General features: G+C 36.4%; 1 protein-coding gene across 1 annotated transcript; it reads right to left on the reverse strand.

Moving 5' to 3' along the window:
• Positions 1–234: 234 nt before the first annotated feature.
• LOC106710796 (probable chitinase 10) lies at positions 235–24,876 on the reverse strand. The gene is made up of 53 exons (XM_045677782.1): positions 24,798–24,876; positions 21,526–21,694; positions 21,322–21,393; positions 17,802–17,950; positions 17,062–17,164; positions 16,893–16,972; positions 16,684–16,733; positions 16,114–16,320; positions 15,660–15,860; positions 15,474–15,582; positions 15,100–15,280; positions 14,827–15,012; positions 14,581–14,700; positions 14,352–14,475; positions 13,972–14,149; positions 13,783–13,882; positions 13,614–13,686; positions 13,346–13,534; positions 13,003–13,265; positions 12,477–12,698; positions 12,074–12,275; positions 11,894–12,000; positions 11,564–11,783; positions 11,160–11,402; positions 10,874–11,044; positions 10,593–10,793; positions 10,316–10,492; positions 10,116–10,193; positions 9,820–10,014; positions 9,454–9,596; positions 9,086–9,335; positions 8,725–8,840; positions 8,438–8,648; positions 8,130–8,306; positions 7,843–8,054; positions 7,464–7,742; positions 7,082–7,270; positions 6,745–6,944; positions 6,234–6,605; positions 6,009–6,142; positions 5,722–5,933; positions 5,347–5,482; positions 4,972–5,117; positions 4,705–4,890; positions 4,293–4,584; positions 4,012–4,118; positions 3,721–3,855; positions 3,416–3,534; positions 2,898–3,028; positions 2,380–2,591; positions 1,560–1,838; positions 1,187–1,369; positions 235–928 (listed from the first exon to the last, which is right to left on the reverse strand). Exons 3-53 carry the CDS (start codon positions 21,343–21,345, stop codon positions 656–658), a joined length of 8,847 nt encoding a protein of 2,948 aa, XP_045533738.1. The 5' UTR covers positions 21,346–21,393; positions 21,526–21,694; positions 24,798–24,876; the 3' UTR covers positions 235–655.
• Between the last annotated feature and the right edge of the window lie 1,150 nt (positions 24,877–26,026).

The following is a 26,026-nucleotide window of genomic DNA, read 5'->3' on the forward strand; positions in this document are numbered from 1 at the left end:
ATAAAATATACAATAATATAGCAGTAACATTACTACATAGTATTATAAGTGGTAACATTGAACAACGGTTCGTTGTGTACAATATTTAAATATGTTCATTATACATTTGATAAATATCTGGACATAATATACAGTACAACATATTGAAATATTAGCTTTTTGACCATATATATTTGTAAACTATATTATGAATTAGAATTAAATGTACAAAATATCACAAAACGTGTAAGCACCTCACAAACATCTTAAACTAGAAATTTACAGTGCGTTCTTATATGGTACTTAAAGTAAAATTGAGTATCGAAAGACTTAACAATCCGTTTTTAACTAGGGACGTTGACATTTTTTAAATAATTTAACACTTTTAGAACACTAGTTCTGCCTGCCTACAATCTTCCCATCGTTCAAGACGGTTTAAATTCCTTTTGTAGAAATTCGATAAATAGACTTGACTGCAAAAAAAGTATCGCAATGACCTTAACGATTCTTTAAGTCTTGATTTGTTTTGTCACAGTACACAGAAGTACAATTCTAGCCATTTTCTACTGCAATGGCTCTAGAGGGCCAACTGTAAGGACTAGTCAGTCACATATTATCTGACGAAGTAGATGTAGGTGTACGATGCATTAAACTTAAGTATAGCTTATTCTATAACTTAACATAGTGTTGGTGAAATGTTGGGCTCGAAGACTCCTTGTCTCATGGCGGTGAGGAGAGGCCAGGGCTCGCAGGAGCACTCGCTGCGCCAGTCGTCTAGGTCTAGGGCCCACAGGGCGGCGCCGCGGATGCCCATTTTGGACGAAGTTGAAATGATCTTGAATACTTCCTGCGGTCGAAGGAATGTCACCCATTGGGAGCCGCGTACTATGCTCATTCCCTCCTCTGTTGGCATCTCTTCCCAGGATTGCGTTTTTAATCCGTTACATATCTGTCAAAAACACAAAATACAAAACCATGAATTGTTTGTACTTACATTCTTCCGCCTTTAACTTTCTTTCTATTTTGTCTTTCGTAAACTAAACCATTGTTATTTTTGTTTCCATGTTAAATCCCCTTTCCTGACAGCCCACGCCGTTTCTAAGAACATTGTAATATGTACAATGTCAAATTGAGCAACCGCAGCTTCTTACATAAATAGTTAACGTTTAATGAAAAAGCGGTTTAAGAAGTTCACTTAGTAACTCACCTCGTAGTAAGCCATGAAACCAGGCACTTGCGTGTAGTTGCCGGCATCTCCCGCCCCCGCGGTGGGGGCGCCCGGGTGCACGAACAGCTCGCTGCGCAACGTATACGAACGGCCGTATGCCGGCACGCTCATCACTAGCTGCCGAACCGGCACCACGCTCGACCAGTACGACAACATTGTTTTCTGAAAATAAACAGTTTTTAATTTAATATTCCAAGAACTCTGACTATAAGAGTCCGGGGAAGAATACGAATCGAATGACACCTGGCACTTCAAAATCTTCAAGCCGTTTAGGCTACAGGCGGCCACAATGGGCTTACCTTACAACATTTATTATACAACTTCTTAAAAGAGTTAAATAAAAAATACACACGTAGTCGCAAACTTCCGACGGTGCTGAGGATTGCAGTGGCAGGAGATACTCTGTCCGTGAATTTGCGGACCAGTAGTAGTCGTTGGCGGCAATGGCCATCCAGTCGAGGGTCGCCGTCAGCACTTCAGGGTCGTACGCCACCGCCGCTACTTTAGGATTTGGAGACACCACAGCAGAAAATTCTAAGTTGTATTGACGTAATGACTTAGATAACTCTGTCAGTAAAGCGTTAAAATTGCACTTTTCTTCATTCTCATAATCAGTCTCAGTACAAATTTCCTGCAAAAAAATCATAGAGATAATTTTACGCAACATAAAAATAACTTGAAATGAGGAAAAGACGTGTCACTTGCAGCTTAGAATAAATGTAGGTATTTAATTATATTAGTAAGTATACTGAGATTGTTTGTTGAACTTGAGTATTGAAATACCGCCTAACATTCCTATAATTCCAAGTAAAATTTTGGAATTTGACAAATGTGTGAGCACATTTGTTCAATTCACAATTTTTCACTGTTCCGCTGTAAGCCAAACGTTTTTTTAATATATTCGTTCTAATAGATATTAAGATAATTCATTAATTGTACATAATCTATAATTAATTAATGATTGTATAAATTTTATCTTTAGCATTCACAAAAAAAGAAGAAACATAACCTTTGACTTACAAAAATAATGTGCTAATTTGCCAATTGTCATGTTTTATGATTACGACTTGCATGTTAAGTACATCATCCGACTTATGTTATTTTTAGTAACAAATTTTTATTTTATTTTTATTTAAAAGCTAGATTGTATATTAACCGTAAAATATTCTTACCTGACCACATACTGGATACTGCCAGGCGAGTTGCAATCCGTCAAAGTTCCATTTCTTGATAAGCTTGAGCGCTGATTCTATGAAAGACGTCCTCCTATCCTTGGTCGATACCATTTCGCTCCAATTCGATACTCTCGAGTTATGTAAGCCGCCAACGCCGAGAATAACTTTAACTCCTTCCAATCTTAATTCTGATATTTTACCGAGGAAATCTAAAAGCGATAATTAAAATAATTTTAATGGAGAGTAACTGTCATCCTCCGCTAGTCAAAGAAAAATAAATATTGCTCAGAGTTTTAATCTGAATTTAGTAAGTACGAAGGTACGACGTTGGAGAGTTCGTACCGTTGGTTCTTACTGTTAATAATTGTCGAAGACTATCTTCCTCAGTAAACAAAATTATGGAGAACTGAAGACCTGGCACCTCAAGAAGAAAAAGATCTGCCTCAGTCTGGTCGCTAAAGGAGTCTCTTAGCTAAGTGAAGATAAGTATAAGAAATCTAATAACTGTCCCTTACCGTTGTCTATATCCAGTTCGGGTACGCCGGGTACGATCTGCGAGGTGTTGCTTAGATGTGCCCACGAGTATATTATATGAGTACATAACGATGCATCCACTTGTTCTGGACCGAATTTACCCTTGCCCGGTCTGAAATAACACTTGGTAATTAGCATTTTACCCGAAAAAATTCTCTGTATTTATCATTGGCACATGGCAAGTGTCCTTACAGTGATTTATCAATGTTTTTTTTTTTATTAAATACCCAATTTTTTTACAGCACCACAAAGACAACAATTATCGTTTTAAATACTAGAAGATTCATCATTTCCCTATCCTTGTCCCACTTACGTAGGGTCGGCGCACCAGGTTTCAGTACTTCGTATCTTCCGTGATCTTAGTAGCCACTCCCTTCTTAATCATGTCACCTTTCACGCACTCCATCTATCTCTTCCGAAGCCTACCTCTACTGGTGTACCCCTCCATTCTTATACTTTAATACTAGAGATTAGCATAAATACATATTAAATTTCGTACCGGTAATATGCCCAGTTAGTAAAGTAGCAGGCAATTATTGGTTTTTCCTCTTGGTCTTCTGTTATCTTCAACGACGCCTTTCCCTTGCATTTCGCTTTTGTTGGCCAGTCGCAGTGATTCTAATAACGTAAATATCATGTATTAAGATTGAGATATTATTTTTCAAAGAGTAGATGAAACAAGCGACTGAAAAACATTTTAATGTTTCGCTTTTGCGATTTATTAAGTATATATTTAGTTGGACTATCATTTTGATGAAATAAAGATATTTAATTTATATACTTATATTTTAATCAATTTCTTACCTTATTCCATACAAGAGGTGCAGGGCAGGTGAGGTCTACGTACACACCGTTTAAGCATAGGTAGTACTTGCTGCAATCGTGTTCGTCCGCCTTAAACGTTATCCCCGTACACGCTTTACCTTCATATCCTTGTCCCTGAAATCATTACAATAAATGCAAATATGTAAGTATATTAAGTATCTATGTGATCATTATCAGCTTTACATTGTTTTATTAACTCATGTGTGATTGGTAAATTAGATTTTAACAATAGGGTTTTAAACATAAATATGAGAGGATAATCATACTTACGTTGTCTACAGATTCTATTTCAGTTTCTGCATCAGGCTCTGGTACGAGCTCAGTCACTTGTGTTGTTGTTGACGTCGTCGTCGTTGTTGTTGTTGTTGGGGCCTCAACTGAAATGACAAAAATTTAATTACAAGAAATATTAAATATTAATAAAAAATAAATTAGAAACTTGACAAACTTTATAGCCTTGGCTATTTTTGTCAAACATATTTACACATATTTTTGTTTAACATCAGTATTTAAAATCAATATCATAATTAACAATTGAGTGGGATATTTACTTTCTTCTAATTGACAATCCGGAGGTGGGTCTTTGCCGCGAAGAACATGGTTGACTGTAGCCAGAAGAGGTGATTTTCCACAACCGCAATAATATCCAGTGAAATCGTCAAGATCAAGAGTCCAAACCATGGATCCACCCAGACCCATAGCTCGAATATACTCTGCTTTATGTCGTATCATGTAATCGTCGTCAAATGATACCCATTGATCGTTATATGTAGCATATGGACCCATTCTACCAGTGGGGTCTCTGATCACGTTCCATCCGCGTGATCTAATACGTTCACAAATCTGTAAAAAATGGAATGGTAACAAAAATTCAGGTTTTCTTCTTCTGTTTTAAAATTGTAGCATCCTCTGATTCGGGTTGGAACAAGTACAGAAAAAAATGACTTTTATCTTAATGCTTACCTCGTAGAAGGCTAAGAAACCTCTAGCCCTTGTCTCTTCTCCAGGATCTCCTCCGGCATAGGTAGGTGCCCCCAATCTGTTGTTTTCATTTTCCAATAATGAGAAGGACTGACCATAGAACGGTAAACCCATCACCAATTTTTCTCTGGGAGCGCCACCCTTAATCCAGTAACTAACTGTAAAGTTCTGGAAGAAAATATGTGATTTATAGATAAAATTTCTTTAATTATCTTTATTTATTTTATCATGATTACAGGTAAAACGTACCACACTATTCACATCTTCGCAACTTTCATCATTTTCAGAATACATAGGAGCCACGTGACCTGTCTTTTTATCCCACTGGCCATGATAATCATAAGTCATAAGAGATATCCAATCTAATTGTTTAGCCAAAACAGGGATGTTGTATGCTGTAAATAAATTAATCAAGTTAAATCTATACTTTCAAATTAAAAATTAGGATATCAGAGACACTTTTGCCATTTAGGCTACTTGGAATTGATGTTATAGTACATGTTAAAAAACGTTAAATGTTTGGCATCTATGATCGTAATGAGACAAAGTTATTAAAAATGCATCATATTCCTCGTTTTGCAGTTGTTGCCTACCTCACGTTATAAAATAATAGCAAAAACATACCAGCATCAATGATATTCTTGCCGCCCGATACCGCCGCGGAGAGCAGCAGGCCACGAGGAACGAATGCTGAACGTAGTTCCGTGATAAGACGCGCAAATCCTTCTTTGTCAGAGCTTGGACCTCTGTCACAATTAACCTGGGATATTTTTATTCATTAGTTCAATATTTAATTTGTATTGAAGAAAAAAATATTTTTTCTTAACTTAATGTCAATCTAATTAATTTAGTAACTTTTCAAACATTTTAATCAAACTATTAGCAAAAGAGGTTTTACGTAAGCACTTAATGAAATAATAGAGGTTATACTAACCCATAAATAGTTGTAAAAAACATTTTTTTGCAACTAAATATGAAGTCTCTATACATTATACTTACTTGCCAACATTTTGGATAATTCCAGTCTATATCTAAGCCATCGAAGTTATATTCATCTAAGAAATCGAGAGTATGAAGTACGAATTTTCTTCGAGCTGAAGGACTATTAACGAGACGTGAATATTTATTTCCAGCTGAATCTTTCCAGCCTCCAAGTCCGAGCAGAACTTTAACGCCATCGTGTTTCAAGGCGACAACTTTCTCGAAGAATTCTACAGTGAAATATAGACATTATTAAATACCCTTGAAAGATCTTACGACAAAAACTAAGGTTTAATAAAACTTACTATTTTCAACGTCCAGCCAATTGTCGTGAGGTCTGATCTCCAATTTATCGCTGTCAAGGATCGCGAACGCATATATAATATGCGTACAAAGAGATGGATCAATATCACCTGGTGTGAACTTTCCTGTTCCCGTTCTGAAAATTATGAATTTATCAAAAACTTGGCCGGAAAGACAGAAGACTGCTTTGATGAATTAACTTTGCCTTTGTTTAAAAAACAACTTACCTGTACCAAGCCCAGTTCGTAAAGTAGCACACAACTTTGTATTGCTCCTCTTCATCCATGATGACAGATGGCGTTGGTTTCATCGTGGTGGTAGAGATAGTGGTAGATTTAGTCGTAGTGGTAGCTTTGGTGGTAGTAGGAGTGGTAGCGGGTGTAGTAGACGTTGTGTAAGGTGTAGTTTGTCTTATTGGTTTCTTCGTAGTTGTAGTTGGTTTGGGCCTCGTGTAAGACGGTCTCACTTCAATGTCCTCTAAATCTTCATCTATTTGATTAGATGTTTCAGTAATAGGTTGTACATGTTCATAATCTACACTGGGATCTAGCAGTCCATCTTTTATAGCATTAATAAGCGGGTGTCGACCTTGTCGGCATCTGTAAATTTAAAAATGGGAAAATAGTTAAGTACTAGCATCATCTTTTATTTTTTTAAACAGTACAAAAATCACTGTAAACTGTAGTGTTTAATTTGCAACATTTTAATAAAAAAGCCACTTTTTTAAATAATTTATACCTGTTTTTAAAGTCATCAAGATCGAGTGCCCACACCATACCGCCACCCAAGTTCAGTGATTTTATAAAGTGAGCTTTTCTCTTTATGATGTCGACGTCATCGTAGGACACCCACTGGTTGCCTTTGTATGCAAAGGGACCCATCCGTTGGAGAGGGTCCTTGACAACCTTCCATCTTCTATCGATGACGCGTTCACAAATCTGTTTTCAGTAGAAGAAATGAATAAATGTAGTACTAAATTTATCTACTGTTAGTTTTAGTAAAAAATATCGAGGAAGAAACATAATTCAATTAATAGTATTTCTTCTTAAGCATTAACGTTGTCCGAACTACATACCTCGTAATACGCTAAGAATCCTTTAGCCCTGGTATATTCTCCGGCATCTCCGCCGTACATCGCAGGTACATTCAAGGAATTTATATCATATGATGATAATGTCGTGAACGACTGTCCGTATGTAGGAATGCCCATCACCAGCTTAGAGGACGGTGCTCCCTTTTCCATCCAATAGTGCATGGTGTAGTTCTGCAAAAGTCAAGTAACATTGTAATCAAGATTTACGACTATGTTCTACATCCATGCCAAATTTTAGCGAGATCCTTGCAGCCGTCCTGGAGATGCCTTGTAACAAACATCCATCCATCCATACATCCATCTAAATATTCGCAATTATAATATTAGTAAGAAGTAAGATAATAATATCGATGTAGAAACGAACCGCATTGAAGTAAGTGTTATCGTCATCGGGATGATAATACAAGGGCGCAACATGGCCAGTCTTCTTATCCCATTGGCCGTGGTAGTCATACGCCATTACAGCGATCCAGTCGAGGTGTCTCGCTAGAATTGGCACGTCGTACGCCTCGTCTATCACTCTCTTACTAGGCGAGACTGCTGCGGACAGCAATAGTCCTTTAGGCTTGAAAACTGCAGAGAGTTCACGGACCAAGTCAGCGAAACCTTCCTTATCTGAATCAGGTCCCATCGAACAATCTACCTAAAAGAGAAAACAACAGGTAAAAATATTGTTAAATAGTTCAAATTAACCACTTGACAAATTATTTATCTTAATCGTTAGCTACGTTTAAAATTCTTACCTGCCAACATTTCGGGTATTCCCAGTCTAAATCCAGTCCATCGAAACCATATCTCTCTAAAAATTCTACGACATGGCTTACGAACCTTAATCGAGCTTCAGGGTCGTTAACTAATTTGGAATACTTGTCTCCGACGGAATCATTCCATCCACCAATAGCTAAGGTTACCTTTATTCCGTATTTCTTGAATTCAACAACTTTTTCGTATAAGCCTAAAAATTAATGTCATTTTAGAACACATTTTACAATTTGAAGCAATGTACGTTTTTGTGTTGCAGCAAACTTACGATTTTCTTGATCTGCCCAAGGATCGTGAGGAGTCATAAGACCGTTGGGTCCCAAAACAGCGAATCCAAAAACAATGTGTGTACAAAGACTTGGATCAATGTCTTCCGGACCATATTTTCCAAGTCCAGGGCGGTACCACGACCAGTTTGTGTAGTAACAAATAAGTTTATAGCGTGCTGAAAATCATATTAAAATTAGTATATATTTTTTCCCCTGAAAATATCTTTTAACACTACCAGTTTTTTTAAAGTTTTTTTCGTAAAACAACATACAATAAAGTGGTTTAAAACAAATGAAGTTTTCTTACAATTTAGTAAAGCTGGTCTAGAAGATGGATCTACAAGTGCAACGGTGGTCGGTGAAGATTCGATTGGTTTTATTGGTATTTGGGGCTTGACTTCAGTGTCCACTTCAACTGGGTCCATGAGATGTGCTTCTGTGGTTGTGGTCGTCGTTGTGTTAGGGACTTTGCGTTTCTTGCATTTCGCACTTCGTGGCCAGTCACATATTAGCTTATCCTGTTCAAGAGTAATAGATAATAATAAGCTTTTTTTCGATATGCTTAACAACTTTACTAATAAAATTTACGCTTACCTGATTCCAATGCAAGCCGGCACTGCAAGCGAATTCTTCAAATTGGCCAAACAGACAGTGACGGTATTTAGTACAGTCTTTAGGGTCCCTGTCATATTGACCACTCTCGCAGTATTCTAGAACAAATAACTTTTATTCTAGTACAATCATATTTATTGACTTAGCAGAGACTTAAAATAAGATTGTTTTTAATAAGTCTAGCTATACAGTAAGCTCGAACATTATTTAGTTAATCAAATAATATATCCGAAGTTTAGAAACAGATTGCTAAAAGTATACACAGACTAACCTTGTACGAGCCAGTAAGGTTGAGATACTAATAGATATTAAAACATAATTTAATTTTAAAAGTTTTCCTTACTTGGCTTATCGTCAATGATATCTGTATCTGGCAGGCCGTTTGAAGTCGTAAGCTTTGGTGCATCGACCATAGCAGCGGACGTGACCTTGCGTCGGTCGGAGCAGGAGTTGGCTGAGGGGAAGTCGCACTGCGACCGCTCCTGGCTCCAGACGAGGCCAGGGGCGCAGCTCTGTGTCACCAGCACGCCGTTGACGCACACGTAGAACTTCTCGCAGCGAGGATGCGTGTGGTATGTGCCGGTCACACAACGCTATCAACAACAATATTATTTTATGATTTATCAATAAAATTAATTGCAGTCTGTTGAGAAATCGATCGCCATCACCAAAATTGTACGAAATTTTAAGCGTTTACTTAGAAATATTTACCGTTGGTTTTTGATATTCCTCCGATAATATAAACGGTTTCTTCGTTGTTGTTGTTGGCCGTCTAGTTGTTGTTTTTGTGGTTGTTGATGTGATCTGGTACACTGGTTTTCTTGTCGTTGTAGCTGCTGATGTTGGCTTCGATGCTAAAATATGTATAAACAATGAACTCACCATGTTACCTTATGTTTAGAAAAGTTACATATGCCACAATAACTAAAAACGTTTGTAACACAAGCTAAAATAGAAGAGACAAATAGCAAGGGGACCATTTATGTTGCAAGACTAGATATATAGACTTCGTATGTGAGGAAGTAAGTCAAATAAATAGGAAACGCATTTGATTAATTAAGATTAGTTGGTGTGTACCTTCACACATAGCGAAGTCGACCCAGTCGCATCTGTTGCTGCGCTTGTCCCAGTGCAGGCCACTAGGGCAGAGCTGCTTGCGCCAGCGCCCGCTCACGCAGAGCAAGTATGCGTCGCACGTGGATGCCGGCGCATACATTTGATTCTCACCACAGAGACCATCTTCTTGCAGTTCCGAGCTACTACTGGGTGTTGCTGCAAGGAAGAATTTACATTTCATTAATCTTCTTAATTTTCTCTTTTTTTATTATTACCTTTCTATATTTAGAGATCATTTACTTGTAGTTTTTACTTACTTGTGGTTGTTGGTGGTCTTGTTGGCTTGGGAGATCGAGTTGTTTTCGGCGGTAGCGTGGTTGTCTTTTGGGTGGAACCTGCAAAATTTATTTAAGAGTTTGTTTTGTGTCAACTTTTACACTTAAATAATAACATATAAAAATGATCCATTATCAAGATAGTTCTACAAGTATATAGGTATATATAATTTGGGCCGAACCTTGGCACTTGGCGTACTTGGGCCAGTTGCAGTGTTTCTGCTTGGCACTCCAGTGCAGGCCGGGGGCGCAGCGCTGCAGCCGCCACATGGTGCCGTCGCAGTGCAGGTATGAGTTGCAATCGTCAGGCACCGACACGTAGTCTTGCCCGGCACACGGTTGACCATCTGCAGGTTCATCTATAAAAGTAAATTAATACTTAGTTAATGGAATAATTCTAAATGAGATTTGTATGTGAAGTGAGAAAAGCAAAAAGCATACACTCAATGACCTATTTACCATCACTAGTAGGTGCAGATGTTGTAGTTGTCGTCGTTGTTGTTGTAGGTCTCGGCCTGGGCGTTGTTGTCGTAGTAGTTGTTGTAGTGGTGGTGGTCCGCCGTGTGGTAGTAGTGCGTCGCGTCGTTGTTGTCGGTGGTGGTCGTGATGTCATCGGAGCTAGTGTTGTTGTTGCCGTACTCGCTTGACTAGGCGGTTTTTCTAATATAAAAATATTTTTATAAATAGTTTAACTGAGAATAGAAATGAGAATAAGTTGTGAATGAAGTAACAATAATAACCTTTGCATTTCGCGAAGCTGGGCCAGTCACATCGTCCGGCTTTAGCGGACCAGTGCAGTCCGGGCGCGCAGCGGTGCTTGCGCCACTGGCCGCCCTCGCACTGCAGGTACGCCTCGCAGTCGCCCGGTGCAGCGCGGTATTCTCCGGCCTCGCAGTCTGATCCCTCCACGCCTGATAAGCATTTAATATTAATTAGACACACAGGGTTCTAATATGTAGTATTAATGTAGGAAAGATCCCGAAGGTATCTTCTGAGGCATAGTAACCGTATGGATAGAAAACGTACCTGTATCCATTTCTGGAGCTGCTGTAGACGTTGTTGGTTTCCGTGTAGTGGTAGCCCGTCTGGTTGTGGTTGTTCTCACGGTAGTTGTGGTCGCGGGTCTGGCAGGCGTGGTTGTCGCCTGAGGCCACCACGTCATGGCGGTGGTGGTCTGTTGAGTCCAGCTTGGCCATGTTGTTGGCGCTTTCGTCGTGTGATCGTGCTCGTGGCCACCGTGATGATGTTCAGTCGTACTGACGACAGATCCTGTAAGAAATCGAATCGGTTATTATTTTATTAAGCGAGTCGGTATTAAATCGATATTTAATCGGTAAGTGTCTAATCGATATGGGGCAACTAGGTATTCCCCAACGTAATGCGACCAATCTTGGCGACAAAGTTGTCACGTTCATAATATCCAAACAAACCGTCAGATTCGGCCGGTGTAGTGGTGGGTGGTGCCGGGGTAACGGGTTCCGGCGGGCGCTCGCAGGACGACTTGGGCGGCGGGGGCACTTCGCGGCCGAGCGCGCGGCCCGCGGCGCGCAGCAGCGGCGAGGGCTCCGTGCAACAGCGGTTGCTGAAGTCGTCCAGGTCAATCGCCCACGCCGTCACACCGCCCAACCCCAGGCGCATTGCCCACTCAACCTACATACAAGACAGTTGTTTTTATTGCGATATAGATTTTACCGAGTCTATGGGAACTAAATTTGGGAACTTATCTACAGATAACAAAAAAGTTATTTTTTTTTTTTTACCTTTTCGCGGATAGATTTTGGATCGTCGTATCCAACCCATTGGTTGTCTGAGTATGCATAGGGGCCAGCTTGATCTTGTCTGCCGGTCTTCCAGCGTAAGTTCTTAACTGAAAAAACATTGAATTAATTACACTCAAAAAAAATGATTTCTATCTTTAAATCATATAATTATATTAATACCTCTGTAGCATATTTCATAGTAGGACAGCATTCCAGGTTGTTTTGTAAACTCTCCGGGTTCACCGGGGCCCGCGGCGGGAGCCCCTGGTCCATTTGGTCCTTCCACATCCGCCAGCCTGTACGACTGACCGTAGAACGCCAAGCCAAGCAGGACCTTCTTTGGATCCGCGCCACCGTCTATGATCGCTTTTATTGCATACTCCTGAGACAAAAAAAAAAACAAGTTTATTTCAGAAGTAATCTATCGTATAACATATTCCTGAGCGCGGTGTGTCATATTTTCTATTTTAATAAAAATGTTCTATTGATCGTAAATAGTTCACTATATTCATAAATTATCGATAAGGTTGTATTTTTTCAACATAATATTATTGGTTTCTAACGAAACTTTAAATTTACTTACGACAGAGTAATATGCCAAGGCATCTCTTTGGGCGGGTATTAGGGGTGTATGATGAGCGGTAGTCCGTTCCCAGCCGCCGTGGTAGTCGTATGTCATGGTGCTCAAGAAGTCTGCAGCTTTAGATATGATGGGTAGGTCGTAAGCGGCTTCAATCACCTCCTTATAGCCGGAGATGGCGACACCTAATTCCATGTCCGCTGCATGAAGCGCTTTGGACAGTTCCTGGAAAACGAAAGGATCTTCAAGTACCTATCTTAAGTTAATACTATCAGTTTCCAAATTAGATGAACATGGATCAAGATTTAGGACATATGTCAGCCAGGCTTAATGTAATCACTCTGTAAGGTAAGTAAGTAAAGCAAAAGGTACATTATTGCAAAAGTATTGGGTCTAAATGACTAAAAGACGTTGAAAATTTTAAAGCCACCATTATCATCATTGTCATCATCATCAGCCTTTGTCTGCCCACTGCTGAACATAGGCTTTCCCAATGCCTTAGGAGATAGGAGTAAAATAATTGAATTACCTGAACCAATTTAGCGAAATTTTGTTTATCAGATCTAGCACCCTTTTTACAGTTACTCTGCCAACAAACAGGATAATTCCAGTCCAAGTGGAGGCCTTTGAAGTTGTGCATTCGCAGGAAGCTGACCGCTTTGACCACAAATTTGGTGCGAGCGGCGCTTGATGACACAAGACGAGAGTATTTATCCCCAGCGGAGTCTGTCCAACCACCCAAACCTAATAGCACTTTGACATCTCCAAGGGAAGTCACACGTTCATATAAATCTGAGAACAAATATTATAAATATAAAATGTTTATTTCCTCAAAAATGGTAGTTACATATTATCAAAAAATGATTTCTTACTGTTAGTTATATCAGCCCAAGGATCAAACTCTTTGATAACAAGATCATCAGTCAGTAAAGAAGAGTAGGCGTAAACAACATGCGTGCAGAGACGTGTGTCAATCTGCTCGGGAACGAATTTTCCTTCGCCGCGTCTATAGAATGCCCAATTCGTCATATAACACACCACACGCTTATCGTTGTCTCTACCTGAAATGTGCACAAAACAGATTTAGTTTATACTAATAACAAATAAAAAATATAATAGATTTTATTGATAGTTTCTTACTCTTTTTAATTTCAGGTTGAGGTGTTATTACAAGTTGTTCAGCTTCTTTAATCGTTGATCCACCTTTGCTAAACTGGAAATAAAATGAAAATTTAATAATTGCATTAAAATAATTTATAAAATTGTACTACTTACATAAATATGTAATGTTTATTTTATGCATAATTACCGCAAAATCTGTCTCATAGGCTTGTGACAAAAATCTTGCTGCATCCTCGACTGTTATTCGTAAACTTTGTCCGGGAACACATTTTGCGACATCTTGGTGTCTGTAAAATAAAATCCAATTAAAAAACATCATACTTGATATGCAAATAGTACGTATGCAAATCATGTCAAAAGGATTTTCTTAACTTACCCACAGAAACCAGTAGAAGGATCATAGAGCCTCTCATCTTCGCAGACCATTCTGTAGCTAATACCGCCGGTGCAGAAGTGGAAATGTGCGCAAGACTCCTCGTCAGAAGCTAAGTACGGTATCTCCGCCTGACACGCGCCAATCTTCAAAGATGATTGATCGGTATGTGTCAATTCCCCTATGGTATAAACAATTATAAATTAGTTAAAATAACTTCGAAAGGTTAATCAAATCAAATTTTCTTTATTTTCGGACAACATAGATCCAAGTTAATGCTTGCGTAATAAAAATGACAAATGATAGGCGACATTTCAGAAGGCACAATAATAACTGCCCATAAAATGTTAAGTTATATTATTTCTTGTTTGTATTTAGCTTACCGTTCAGTGTTGTCGATATAGCGCTCAAAATTGGGTAAGGTGATCCGCAAAGTCCACGGAAGTCGTCCATGTCTATCGCCCACGCAGCGGCTCCCGCCAAGCCTAAACTTATCACGAATTTCATCTGTAAAATAAAAAAATCATATGACATAATACATACACATATGACATAATAATACATACTTGGTTTGAAGACAAAATGGAGATAAGTCAATAAATGTTTTCTTACCTTTTCAAGTATTGTGTCAGGAGTGTCGTATGTGATCCATTGATTGCCGAACACAGCGAACGAATTACCGGCTTCGTCCAAGATACTTTCTCCTTTACCCTCTCGTTCTGCCATACAAATCTAAAATATTTAATTTTATGTTTATGTATGGAATTTGAAATATATTAGTAAAAATTTCAATCATAAAATTGTAGTAGATATTTTTTTGTTATAGCTGATACAAAGATATCATAAATATGGTTCTACCTCAAAGTACGCAAGCATTCCTTTAGTTTGAGTGTAAGTGCCCTCATCGCCCCATCCACTGACTGGCGCACCGGGCGACGTCACGGATGTTTCAGATAGAGTATAGCTGCGACCGAATAGGGGTATGCCCAAAACCAATTTATCGGCCGCCATTCCATGGCGTAAAATGTACTTCACCATGAACTCCTGCAATCAAAAATTAAAAAGGTAAATATGATAGACAGTATTTTTATTGATCAATCGGTAATATCTGCAGCACGTCGTCTTTCTTACAATATTATCGTATCTCTGATTCCTAGACGAGGCTCCCGGATCCCTGTGCAACGGGCTATGCTGCACAGCCCGCGTGGGCGGCTCGTCCCGTTTCCCATGAGTCATGTCCCACGCCTGGAGTATTGTGTAGTCAGTCACGCCGCTCACCGCGCCCAGGTCGTAGCCGTCCTCTATTTGATATCTAAAATTATAAAATAGTGCTGACTAAGAAGTTTTATCTACTTCTTATTTTATTCCTCTCGATTTTTCTTAATAGCCAAATAATATGTTTGTTTTCAGGTCTGGTCTTTGGACGGTATACCTACCAACGAACCACAATTGCCATACCCTGATTTGAGATAAGGTTGAAAATAGATAGTATTAGTTAAAATTACCTGAAAGGCGGTAGGACAGTAGAAAGCAGATATCCATACGGCGATAATTTCTCACGAAGCTCGTAAAGTAGACTTGTTAATAGCTCTTTCTCCTTTTCATCTCTATCTCCTAAAACGAATGTGATGATTCATATTTAGAAAAAGTTTATTTATTTAAGGAAGGTTTTCTTTTTTATTTATTCATACCAGAATATATCCAGTGTAGATCAATTCCATCAAAATCGTTGTCTAATAAGAACGCGAGTGCGCTATCGACGAATGCGTTTCTTCTGTAGGGCTCCTGTACCATTTCACTGAAGAGACGACCAGTGCCTTCGCCACCGATACTGATAAGGACACGCAGGTTTGGGAAGCGACGTTTTAGGCCTGTTGCGATGCGGTAGCCACCTGTGTTTACCAAAATAAATTAAAACTTTAAAGGAGCTTAGAAAATGGTACTAAGTAAGTATTTCGTGTATATTTTTCTGTGCTTATGCTGTAACATGAGTATGTGCGTGCAAGTGTATCAAAAAATAAGGGCACATAATACAGCTATGTACCTACAGTTCACAAAAATATTTAGGAATTTCGTTTAACATCCACAAGACTTTAGACCAACTGTTTGACCAACGAGTCGAAGTTCCATATTAAAGTGATTTACCTTTGATAATGTCATAATCTTCATTGGCGGGTATAACAGCGTATGTGTGGGGGTGCAGCACTGCGAAGGCGTAGTGCAGATGTGTGCAAGAGCGCGGCATCAGGCCCGCGGTGTAAGCCAACGGGGGCGCGCGGTACGCAGCCCACGACTCAAAGTAACACACTACTATGCGGCGTGCCATCGGACCTCCGTCAGTTTGTTGCATCTCTATATACAAGAATAACATGAAAGACGCTTATATTTAGAATTATAATAAAATATATACTGCGGACATAAGTTAATTTACTGAAATTTATGCATGGATTGTGAAAGAATGGAAATATAAGGCGCGAAATTGAGTAACATTGTTGGTCGGGGCCGTTCCAGACGGACTTATGTCGCACAAATTATTGAAATACACAAAGGCGGCATTCAGAGCACTGGAACCGACGTGCATGTTTGCGTAGATGTATGATTGTAGAAGAAGCGAGAGCTCTTCCTACCTCTCTGTGTTACGGGCTTCAGTTATATAGTTGTTGTTGCTAAAAATCTACCAAAATAGTCAAAAAAACAGTAGTAGTGTAGCTTTACCTTGAAGATTAGCGTTGCCCAGCTGTAGTCTTTCATCGGTACGCGAACCACTGTAACAAACAATTGACTAGATAGTTCGATAAAGATAACAAATTTTATTATTAACGGTGCGATTGATTTATAGAGTAAGTCATAAGATGTAAAAAAAAAATGAACTCCTACACACTACTGTGAACTCTACATGAAAAAATATTTGCGATAATACTTACTTATTTAGATAGTTAGCGGCCCCGTAATATTTGTTAATTTCTTCTAAACTTGATAAACCATCCATTAATTCGTCACTACTCTGTGAAATGCAAAGTTTAAATGATTGTTTCATAAATAAATATAAGAATACTAAAGTAGAAGACAGAACTATGACATTTATTTACATACCTCAATAGCTTTTGCTAAAAATTGAGGATCAATGACGGGAATTGGTCGTTTTTCAACAGCATCCCTTAATGGCAGGCGCATGTAGCCTTCGTCTCGTCGATTTCTTAAACAATTATATTAAGTTTTCACTCAACCAATAAATTAAAGATCAGCATATACGTCATTCTTTTTGGAGTAATCGTGAAGGTGAAAAGGATGAGAAGATGGGCTATGATTTTTAGACGAAATGAGTACTTCTCTTTCAAGTCCTCGTAAATAATTATAAATAATTTATTAATCAAGGCGTCGTTCGTTGCATGATTTAATTTACCTTTCTTTTTTGTTTGAGTACAAGTCAATTATTTTTCAGCAGTAATATTCAATGATTTTATTGAATACAGTAAAAAAGGTGAGAATATAACGCTATATTACAATGTTCTGTCTTTGTAGAAGCACTTTTAAGATAATATAAATTTTTTACATAATATTTTCATAACATTGAGCAAAAATTCAATCCGATTACAAATGATCAAACGAGACCACAGCTTAAATAAATATGTTTACATTCAAAATATTCTACACAGTTAATAATTGAGGAAAAAAGAACTAACGAAAACTGTGCTTTGTTACAGTTACTTATATTTATGCAAATAAATGGAAACATTTTAATTTCCCTGTATTTAAATATCAGAACTTGAAGAATTCTTAGATATTTTGTTAAGTATAACAAGAAAAGCGAGGAAATATTTTTTTATATTTACCTAAGAGGAACACTCTCGACTGATGCTCGTATTGGTTGCGGTAAGGGGTCATGTTTCGGAATCGTTTCCACTGCGCCTCGGAAGAAGGACTCATTCTCCTGACGGGGAGAGGAGACAGTCCCGCTAATCAGCAGTACGCTCACAGCAAACTGATAAAATAGATTAATACATTACAGTTTTACAGTTATTTCACAAATTAACATTATTATTAGCACTAATATCTTAAAATAACAAACTTCCGACGTTGTTAATTATTCTCGCCAATCGTGTTTCTCATAAATAAACATTTTATCGAACAAAGATTCAGAGATTAATGACCTCGTGAAAAAAGCTTTGTGTTACTTTGTCAATAGAATGAGTAAGTACTCTAAAAGGCGTTGAAATTAAACTTGCGGTTAGAAACCGTTGATTGTGTGACAAAAACCTAATTGTATTATTATTCTATCTATGTCGTATAGGATATCGTTTAGGATAGGTGAGATTTACAGCGACTTTTGACTCTTTGACAAAACAAAGACTTCATTTAAACATGTGTTAAATAATTTTTATATCAATAAAATAAAAACAAAACACTTAAGAGGTTATTGATCATAAAAATGTTTCTCTGGACATTTCGACTGTTTGCAGAACAAATTATCAGAATTTTAAAAATCTTTTCGGGTGTCATAATTCATATAACAGTCAATATTTCTTTTTTCGATAAAATTTATTTTGATTGTTGCAGTTTTTTTTAGAATCCAAATTTTATAAAAATATTCATAAACCTTTACAGTTTCAAGTTCGGACTTTATTATTTAAAAGGCTCTTGCGATTGGCATTATATTATGACCTGGTTAACGCCTGTTGTGAAATGGTCTTTCCTTCGTCTCCCTTATGTTCTAATACGTATTATGTTCAATGTACATGTCTGTGACTGTGTGTCAATGTACATGTTTGTGTCCGTTTAATATATTTTTCATCGCTAAAAAAAATAGAACTCAATCCCTCATAAATGTGTGGTGATCGTCAGAGCCATAAAGTTGTTACAAACAATCTTACATTCATATTTACATATCACCGTGATGTTCTATTCCCGGAATACCTGTACAAAAAACTGCCATCCCTCTAATAAACTTATTTAAAACATATATAGCAATATTTTTTGTACAGATGTTTCTGCATTAGACACTTACGGTCAGTGGCAAGTGCAGTAAAGAGAAATTCGCGTTAGTTTTACCAAATAGAAGGTTTGTAAAGAATTCTGTGTTTGGCCGTGTTAACCATGTTGGCCGCGTGACATACCGTGTTTAAGCACTGAGCGTAGGCGACGGTCGCTGACCTATCGATCAACTCTACAATACATCCACCAAGCTACATCATTATATCATTTGCATAACCTGACGAAGTCAACATCGACACCAAGAATTTAGACAAGTTCAACAAAATATATATTTATTTATATTCCTCTGATAGCAATGTCAACGACCGACTAGCAATTTTTAAGTGGTCAGTGACATAAGAATTATGCAAAATTTCTAACCGAATTTCCCGTTTTCTGTTCCTGTTTTTACTACTTTAATGTTTTACATAACATCTATTGTAATGTTACATTAAGAATTTTCTTTACTGATTCTCGTATACTGCTTTTTTCTATTATATGTTTGTCTAATGCATTGTGTTCGTATTTCTCTGGTATGTAAAGAATACTTCTTGTTTCTACGTATACGATATAGATGTTTAATAAAGGAAACAACTGCCACTGTAAAACATAAGATTCTTTTCTAATATTTTTAATGTTATGTAGTAAATAAATATTATTTGATTATCTTGTTACCAAAAACAAAGCGAGTTGACGAAATCAAATAGTTTTACACCGTAATTATTTTAATAACCGGTGCTTATTTATTTATTATTGTGATCGTGATTAATATGCGTCAATGAACTTTAAAATAACTGTCCAATGAAACGATTAGCAACTATCATAAATTTGATGGTTTGATTATAAATAAAAGCCAGTTTCTTCAATCTTAAATTGCGGCTAATTTTTTACTGAATCAATTTAGCGAAACATAAATGCTCTGGTTTTGATTTAATAAATTACTTTAAAACGGCCGCTGGTACATTGACTCGTGTGAATCGAAAAACAAGACAATTTGCATACAGGCAGGTAGACGAAGCAAAGAACGTTGTCATCGACCACTATGGACCTATTTGCATTTGACATTTCGCCAACGATTAGGACTTAAGTCGAACACTTTAATTTTCCTCAAGCCCTTGCCAGATAACCTTACATTGGTGAGCCCTATACAAGAAAAAAAAATTCAGTCGAATTGATAACCTCCTTCTTTTTGAAGTCGGCTAAAAAATAAACAACACATTGAATTCTTTAAACTAATTGGGTATTGAAACTTATCGTCATAATTTAGTTTTAAATTTTAGGGACTTAAAAATAAAGGAGATATTATTTACTGAGTGTTAATATAGTCTTGTCTCAAAGTCGAAGAACAGGTTAATGTTTTGTTTTAAGGAATGCATCCGAACGAAAATGTATTCCATGTGACATTGTTAATTTGTACTTAGTAAGGCCAGGGGTACGATGTTCCGAACGTCCTTCTCATGCGCGTGTGTTGCATACGATGCCTCTCATAGTGTTTTATGTTTCTTGTTTCTACTTCCAGGTAATATCTAACTAATATTAATACGGCACATGGTATTTAGAATTCATTTTGCAAACGTACATATATATATTTTTAACAGCCTGGTTATAGATTTCATACCATTTTAATATTTATGTCACACCGCAAAAGCATATATTGAACTTTAGATCAATAATTACAACACGAAAATACAAACTGCGTTTTTAATTTTAATATTACCATAAATTTTATTATAAAAAAGAAGCATTGACATTCTCATTGACATTTTGTTATGTGTTTACTAAATATCAGGTGCATTGTAGAGGCGTCAACAAGAGACCTAATGGTCCAAAATTAAGTTTTGATTTCCTTGTCCAACTTTAGAGCATCATAAAAATGTTATGCATCAGAAATGAGCCAACAAGTCATAAATAAAAATGCACTGACAATAAATTGGCTGTTGTAAAACTTTGTAATGAATTTGTAATAAAAATGACACTTATCCTAATATAGACTTTTCGATTTCAAATATAATAAAAACAACATGTTCCTTTTTTTGTTTTTAATAACAGCTTTGGATAATGTCAAACCTAATGTTTGACCGTCGAGTACATTCTTAATTTTGAATAACAAATGGCTTTTTAAAAGGTTGCCAGTTCTATACGCTTGTGTTTTGGGAGGTATTTCTATAACACTGATATTGGAATTGAGTGCTCTAGCATTTGATGTTTAGATACAGTAATCTGTGATCAGTGGTTCAGTGCAAAGTTTTTTTAGCCGACTTCAAAAAGAAGGAGGTTATCAATTCGATTGTATTTTTTTATAATTATTTATTCCAAAATATTCTTTTTCTTACTTATTGTTACAACTAATCATTTAGAAAAAAACAAATCAATATTGCTCACCTGTAAAATTAAGTTTTGCCCCATAACGGGGAACTTTCCTGTTATTCTCGCAACCCAAATTAATTCTTATGTCTGAAAAAGAAAAAATACACAATGAAGTTAAAAATTTAGATTTTTCTAATAAATAATCACAAAATATTTTACCATATTACTTTTACTATATTTGAAAATAAAAACAAAAGGCAGGAAATTTAAAAACATTACCTATAAATGGATAAAAAATAGTAAGCACGGGATGCAGTGCGTCGTATGTAGAAGCGCTATCGTGCGTGTGACGATTGCGCTTGCGCCGGTCGCGTTTGGCGTGTGACTGAGCGGGAAGCGCGCGCGCCTCCCGGTGTTAATACCTCGGTGTCATCAGGCCTCACAGCTCCTGCGAGTGTGTGTCATATACCATGACCATGTGTGCCATTTACCGAATTCAGAGACAGGTCTATCCCTCGAATATAATGTAGTCAAATTTTAGCCGGTCCCCTACTCAATTTTAGCCATACCTGTCCGCAAATTTTAATTTTGATTTTATTGTTATCGATTCCGCTGTCAGTAAAAAAAGGATTAATGAGTAAAAACTTTTATATTTGTAATTTCAAGATCTTTTAATAAATATAATATGGCATTAATAGGTAGTGGAATAAGTAGATACTTCATTCATGTTGAAATCAACATGGACAAAGAAGGTGCTAATATTCTCCATTCTCCATTAATTCCTAATTGTCAGATATCGGAAGTACAGTAACAGCTTATGACCGAACGCTTCTATTGTAATCTGAAGATCGGTGTTCGATTCTTACAGTGGTTACTCTTTCGGTAAAAATTACTTGAATTTGCAATCAGTTATATGTACTATCAAAATTTAGTAAAGCAAGATAATTAGCAATCAGGGAAAAACTGAAATCATTCGACATTCAATTTTCATCAAATCGATTGTCAAAGTATTTAACTTGCCTCAAATCGAACTCTAACATAACACTTAATAGCCACCACTACAATTACTAGACCAAAGTATTTTATGAGTTATAAATTAAATTACGTTCGAGTTCATATTCGTTATCCGTCTGACATATAATTTTAACATTTTCGTTAACTATTTCTGTTTAAAGCTTTTTAAATATAAAAATCTTCGAAATGCAATTTAATTATATTAAATAGAAGTATACTCTATCTACTCTTTACTAGAATGTTAAAAGGGACTCGAGATGCGTCTATTCTATTAAATAACATAACATTCTAGAACTTTACAGCATACTGTTGCCTGTCGCCTGTTTCTTCTTTTCAGATTTATTTACGTCTGACACTAATGTTTATCATCGTAATAGAGGGTGCTGAATTCTTACCTTTAGACGCAATTGATTTAAGCATATTTTAGGTATGATAACAATACTTTGTTTTTTTATTTTTTAATAAGCTATCGCACACACAAATTTAAAACCAAACCAGCAACGGGTTTGCTGCTAACATACTTGAAACAACGATCTTATCATTAATAGCAGTTGCCCACGACTTCTTTCGCGCGGCATTAAAAAAATCTAGTAATGATAGTGTTGCTTTCCAACAGTGAAAGAATTTTTTAAATCGGTTCAGTAATTTCGGAGCCAATTCAATGTAAACAAACAAACAATCAAATCTTTTCTCTTCATAATATTAGTGTAGACACTCAATAAATAACTAATTTGAATTAATATAATACTTAATATTTAATCTAATTCCATTATGTTAGTATACTCTTTCTTAGTATCGAGTGATCAATTTGAAAAATCAAATTTAGTCATGTCGTGTCATGACAATATGTACAAAATAGGCTAAATTTATTTAATAATATTATATTTAGTTGATTAACACAACTTTTACTTCAAAAGGTCAAAAATGCAGTATGACAAGCGTTAGTAAATGGCAAAGACCACTTTTTATGGAAGGAATTTAGGCATGCATCAAAATATACGTATACGTACAATTTAAAGTGATACTGGCATCACTCAATCAAATCTTATTCGTTTTGTAATAATACAATTGAGCGCTATTAAAATTTATTCATTATGAGAAGAAAAAATAAAATAAAGTAGGAAGAAAATAATAAAACTGTTTAAATGCATTTTATGATTGCGCTTTACGAGTTAGCTTTGCATTTTAAGAAGTGGCATTTGTTTCTCGCAATAAAAAAGATTAGTTTCGAATTATTGTAATAATTATATTCAAGCTAATTTTAATGACGATGAATATTTATAAATAGGATTTAAATAAGACATAGACATTACTAGAGAAACTATGGATGTGTTGTTTTATAGATAGTATACTTAAATTCGTAACACTCGTCGCCCTGCGAGTTTACTTAGTTTATGAACGCGGTTGCGCAAACGCACTTCCGATCAAACGTGGTCGAGAGTTCGAATCCAGCCAATCGACTATTGTCGTAAATCCATATCCTAACACGAGCCTAGAGCTTAGTTGTAATGGTACAATATATAGTAAATTAACAATCATCTGCCAATCTAAATATATAAAAGAAAGTCGTGTTAGTTACACTATTTATAACTCAAGAACGGCTGAATCGATTTGACTGAAAATTGGTGGGCAGGTAGCTTAGAACCAGGAAACGGACATAGGATAATTTTTACCCCGCTATCAATTTTTTATTCCGCGCGGACGGAGTCGCGGGTAAAAGCTAGTATATATATAAAAAAGTTTTGTTCATGAAAATCGTAATGTCATTAAACGTGTTTAAGAATCAAAATTGGCTAGGGGTTGTCCATTTATCGAGATATGCGTATAGGTAGTAAAGAAAAGTGTGACTCGAATGTAATGCTTGTAATTGTTACCAATATTTTAGATGCTTGTTTCGCTTAAAGATTAAACTGTATCCCTCCTAACTCCCATACAAAAACTCAGCTCCAAAGTGTGGCATAAAAAATCGATAGATGAAAAGTTCTTTTAACAATGTCAATGTCACAAACAACACAGTCAATGAATATTAAATATAGTTATCTGAGATGATATTTATGATTTGCATAGAAACAATGACATATTTAGTGCGAGCTATAATTTATTATACTTAATAAAAAAACACGATTTACTAAAGGTAAGCTCGAGAAGCTAAAAAAACACCTCGACATCGTTGTTTTGTAAATATTCTTAGAACAATGTTTTAAACACCCAACTTTTTTGTGAAATCTACCAAATAAATTAATTATGTAAACAGTATGAGTTATTTCGTCGTTTCATTGAATTTACTTTGTGTACTATTCTGTACATTTATAAAGTATAAGAAAATCATATAAGAAAAATAAGTCTCTTGATTTATTTTTCATATTAAAATGAAACGAATTGCAGCTTTAAAATAGGTGCATCTTCAAGACAAACAAAAAGAGATCAACAAAAAATATTAATATCAAATATTTTGAGACGATTCTATTTTTCGATGGATTGTCGCGAAATTACAAAAACATGTCCAATAACTTATATTAAATGTATTTTTTACTTACAATAATGTAAAAGTTTGCACTAAAACAACCACACACTAAAACTATGTAAAGCCGCACTACATTGACTGTCATGGATCACCACGAAATACAAATGGAACAAACATATTGTGACTAACTGTTGCCGTTCAGTTTTGAAGTATGATTGTGTTGAAGTAGACCACTCTTGCTGGCTACGTGGTTCCGCAGAAGGCACGAGCTGTTACTGTTTACTATGCAAGAAGCGTGCCTTCCTTTCTTACCGCCAATGTCACGCATTGTTTGTCGTATCACCGTCCCTGTCACTGACTAACTGTACTTTTAAGTGGACCCTGAAATTGCTAATGCCCTTGTTTTGGACTTGACCTGACCTGACCAGACTCAGTATCTGGCCTAGACATGGGGCGACATCTGAATACGGTGTAAAACCATAGGTACTATTGTCCATGATTATTCGACATTATTAAGTATATTTCTGGATGAAAGTTCGAAAGTGGATCGGTCATTTGCATTTGTGTTATGCGACGAATATTTGACCTCATGACCAGTTTTGAACTTGTGATATTTTCTAATTATTGTCGAAAGTTTTTCCTTTTTCGCAACATGGAGAATTAAACGGCGTTTGAGCTAAGTTCTGGGAAGCTGCTTTTGCTACGTTTAGGTTATTTAGAGAGTATAAGTACTTCCGCTCTTTATCTCGTGATACTCAAAATTAATGAATATATTCTAATAGGGGTAGGGATTTGTTTAAAGCACTTGCGTCTGTCAAACATTATATTGTTGTAAAAATAAGATTGAAGGCAAAAGCTATCCTATGTTTTAAATTTTCTTGTTTATTTTTATAATCTTAAGCATGATATTATTACTCTTCACTTGTGTCGATGAGATTTCTTACGTATACTCATTCAGGAGAGAATCGCCTAACAATACGTTACGATGAATTCCAATTTTTGTGAAATGTTTAAACGGTAAAAATTTTGAATATTTAAAACACGTCCGATGAAATCACTTATTCCTTAAAAAGATGGATGGATGGATGTTTGTTTGAAGGCAACGCCTACGGATCTCGATGATATTTGGCACAGATGTACAACATAGCCTGGAATAACACATAGGTTACTTTTAAGTTTTTTTTTAATTCCGCGCGGACGGAATAAATATTTTTATGTTTACAATGAAACTGATTCATGTGATAGGGTTAAATATTACGTACTATAACAATTTTTTTTTATTTCATAGAATAAAAAGTTTGA

Source organism: Papilio machaon, chromosome 4 (assembly GCF_912999745.1).
Source record: "Papilio machaon chromosome 4, ilPapMach1.1, whole genome shotgun sequence".
Classification (NCBI taxonomy): Eukaryota; Metazoa; Arthropoda; class Insecta; order Lepidoptera; family Papilionidae; genus Papilio; species Papilio machaon.

Excerpts from the sequence above, each read along its gene's own strand:
- LOC106710796 (XM_045677782.1), bottom strand. The coding sequence starts at position 21,345 with ATGGGGCAAAACTTAATTTTACAG. Across the intron at positions 15,861-16,113 it reads AGATTATGACATTATCAAAG|GTGGCTACCGCATCGCAACA; the intron begins GTAAATCACTTT and ends TGGTAAACACAG. Across the intron at positions 12,001-12,073 it reads CTATGAAATATGCTACAGAG|TTAAGAACTTACGCTGGAAG; the intron begins GTATTAATATAA and ends ATGTTTTTTCAG.